This window comes from Plasmodium reichenowi, chromosome 4 (genome assembly GCF_001601855.1).
Source record: "Plasmodium reichenowi strain SY57 chromosome 4, whole genome shotgun sequence".
NCBI classification, from domain to species: Eukaryota; Apicomplexa; class Aconoidasida; order Haemosporida; family Plasmodiidae; genus Plasmodium; species Plasmodium reichenowi.
Window position 1 is genome coordinate 490,523 of NC_033649.1, and position 659 is coordinate 491,181.

At 22.0% G+C, this 659-nt stretch overlaps 1 protein-coding gene across 1 annotated transcript in view; it reads right to left on the reverse strand.

The window, feature by feature from the left end:
* The window catches only part of PRSY57_0414400 (hypothetical protein), a gene marked incomplete at both ends in the record, with an annotated part of 7,918 nt that extends 7,484 nt beyond the window's left edge, over nucleotides 1-434 (reverse strand). The window contains one exon of the mRNA XM_020114514.1: nucleotides 1-434. This exon is cut by the window's left edge and continues 7,216 nt beyond it. Within this exon, the coding sequence (XP_019970791.1) occupies nucleotides 1-434 (434 nt within the window).
* Nucleotides 435-659: the final 225 nt, after the last annotated feature.

A 659-nucleotide genomic window follows, 5' to 3' on the forward strand; every position in this document is an offset into this window, starting at 1 on the left:
GACATGTCTTCACTTTTAGAATCATTGTTATTAGAACATTCATCCGTATCGTCATATATTATTTTATCCTCATGCTCACTAGAACTATAATTTATATTATTATTTTTATCACTTACATCGTTTTGGTTATTACTTAACGTTTTATCAGTATTCTCCATATTATTATGTTTAACTTCTCGTCGTGTTATATACGTTTTATCTGTTGCATGGAAATTTTTTATTTCATAAAGGATATTTGAATTTAAAGAATCATAAATCATATGTGGGTTATCAACACGTTTACATTTTAGGTCTTCAAGGATTTCATTTTTTTTTTCATCTTTATTCAATTTTTTTTTATCAAACGTGTTTAATGTAACCTCAATTGAATTGGGTTCATTGTATACTTTCAGCCTCTTAAGAGGGTAAATGTATAAATTTAATTTCTCTTCCATTACATATATAAACACACAATTATATATACACAAATAAATAAATAAATAAATATATACATATATATATATATATATATATTCTTTGATGTTTACATATGTACTACATTTTAAAAACCCTCAACATATATATTATATATATGTATATTTTACCAAATAACAACACCTACTTTTTTTTCTTTTTTTTTTTCTTTTTTTTTTCTTTTTTTTTTTCTTTTTTTTTTCTTT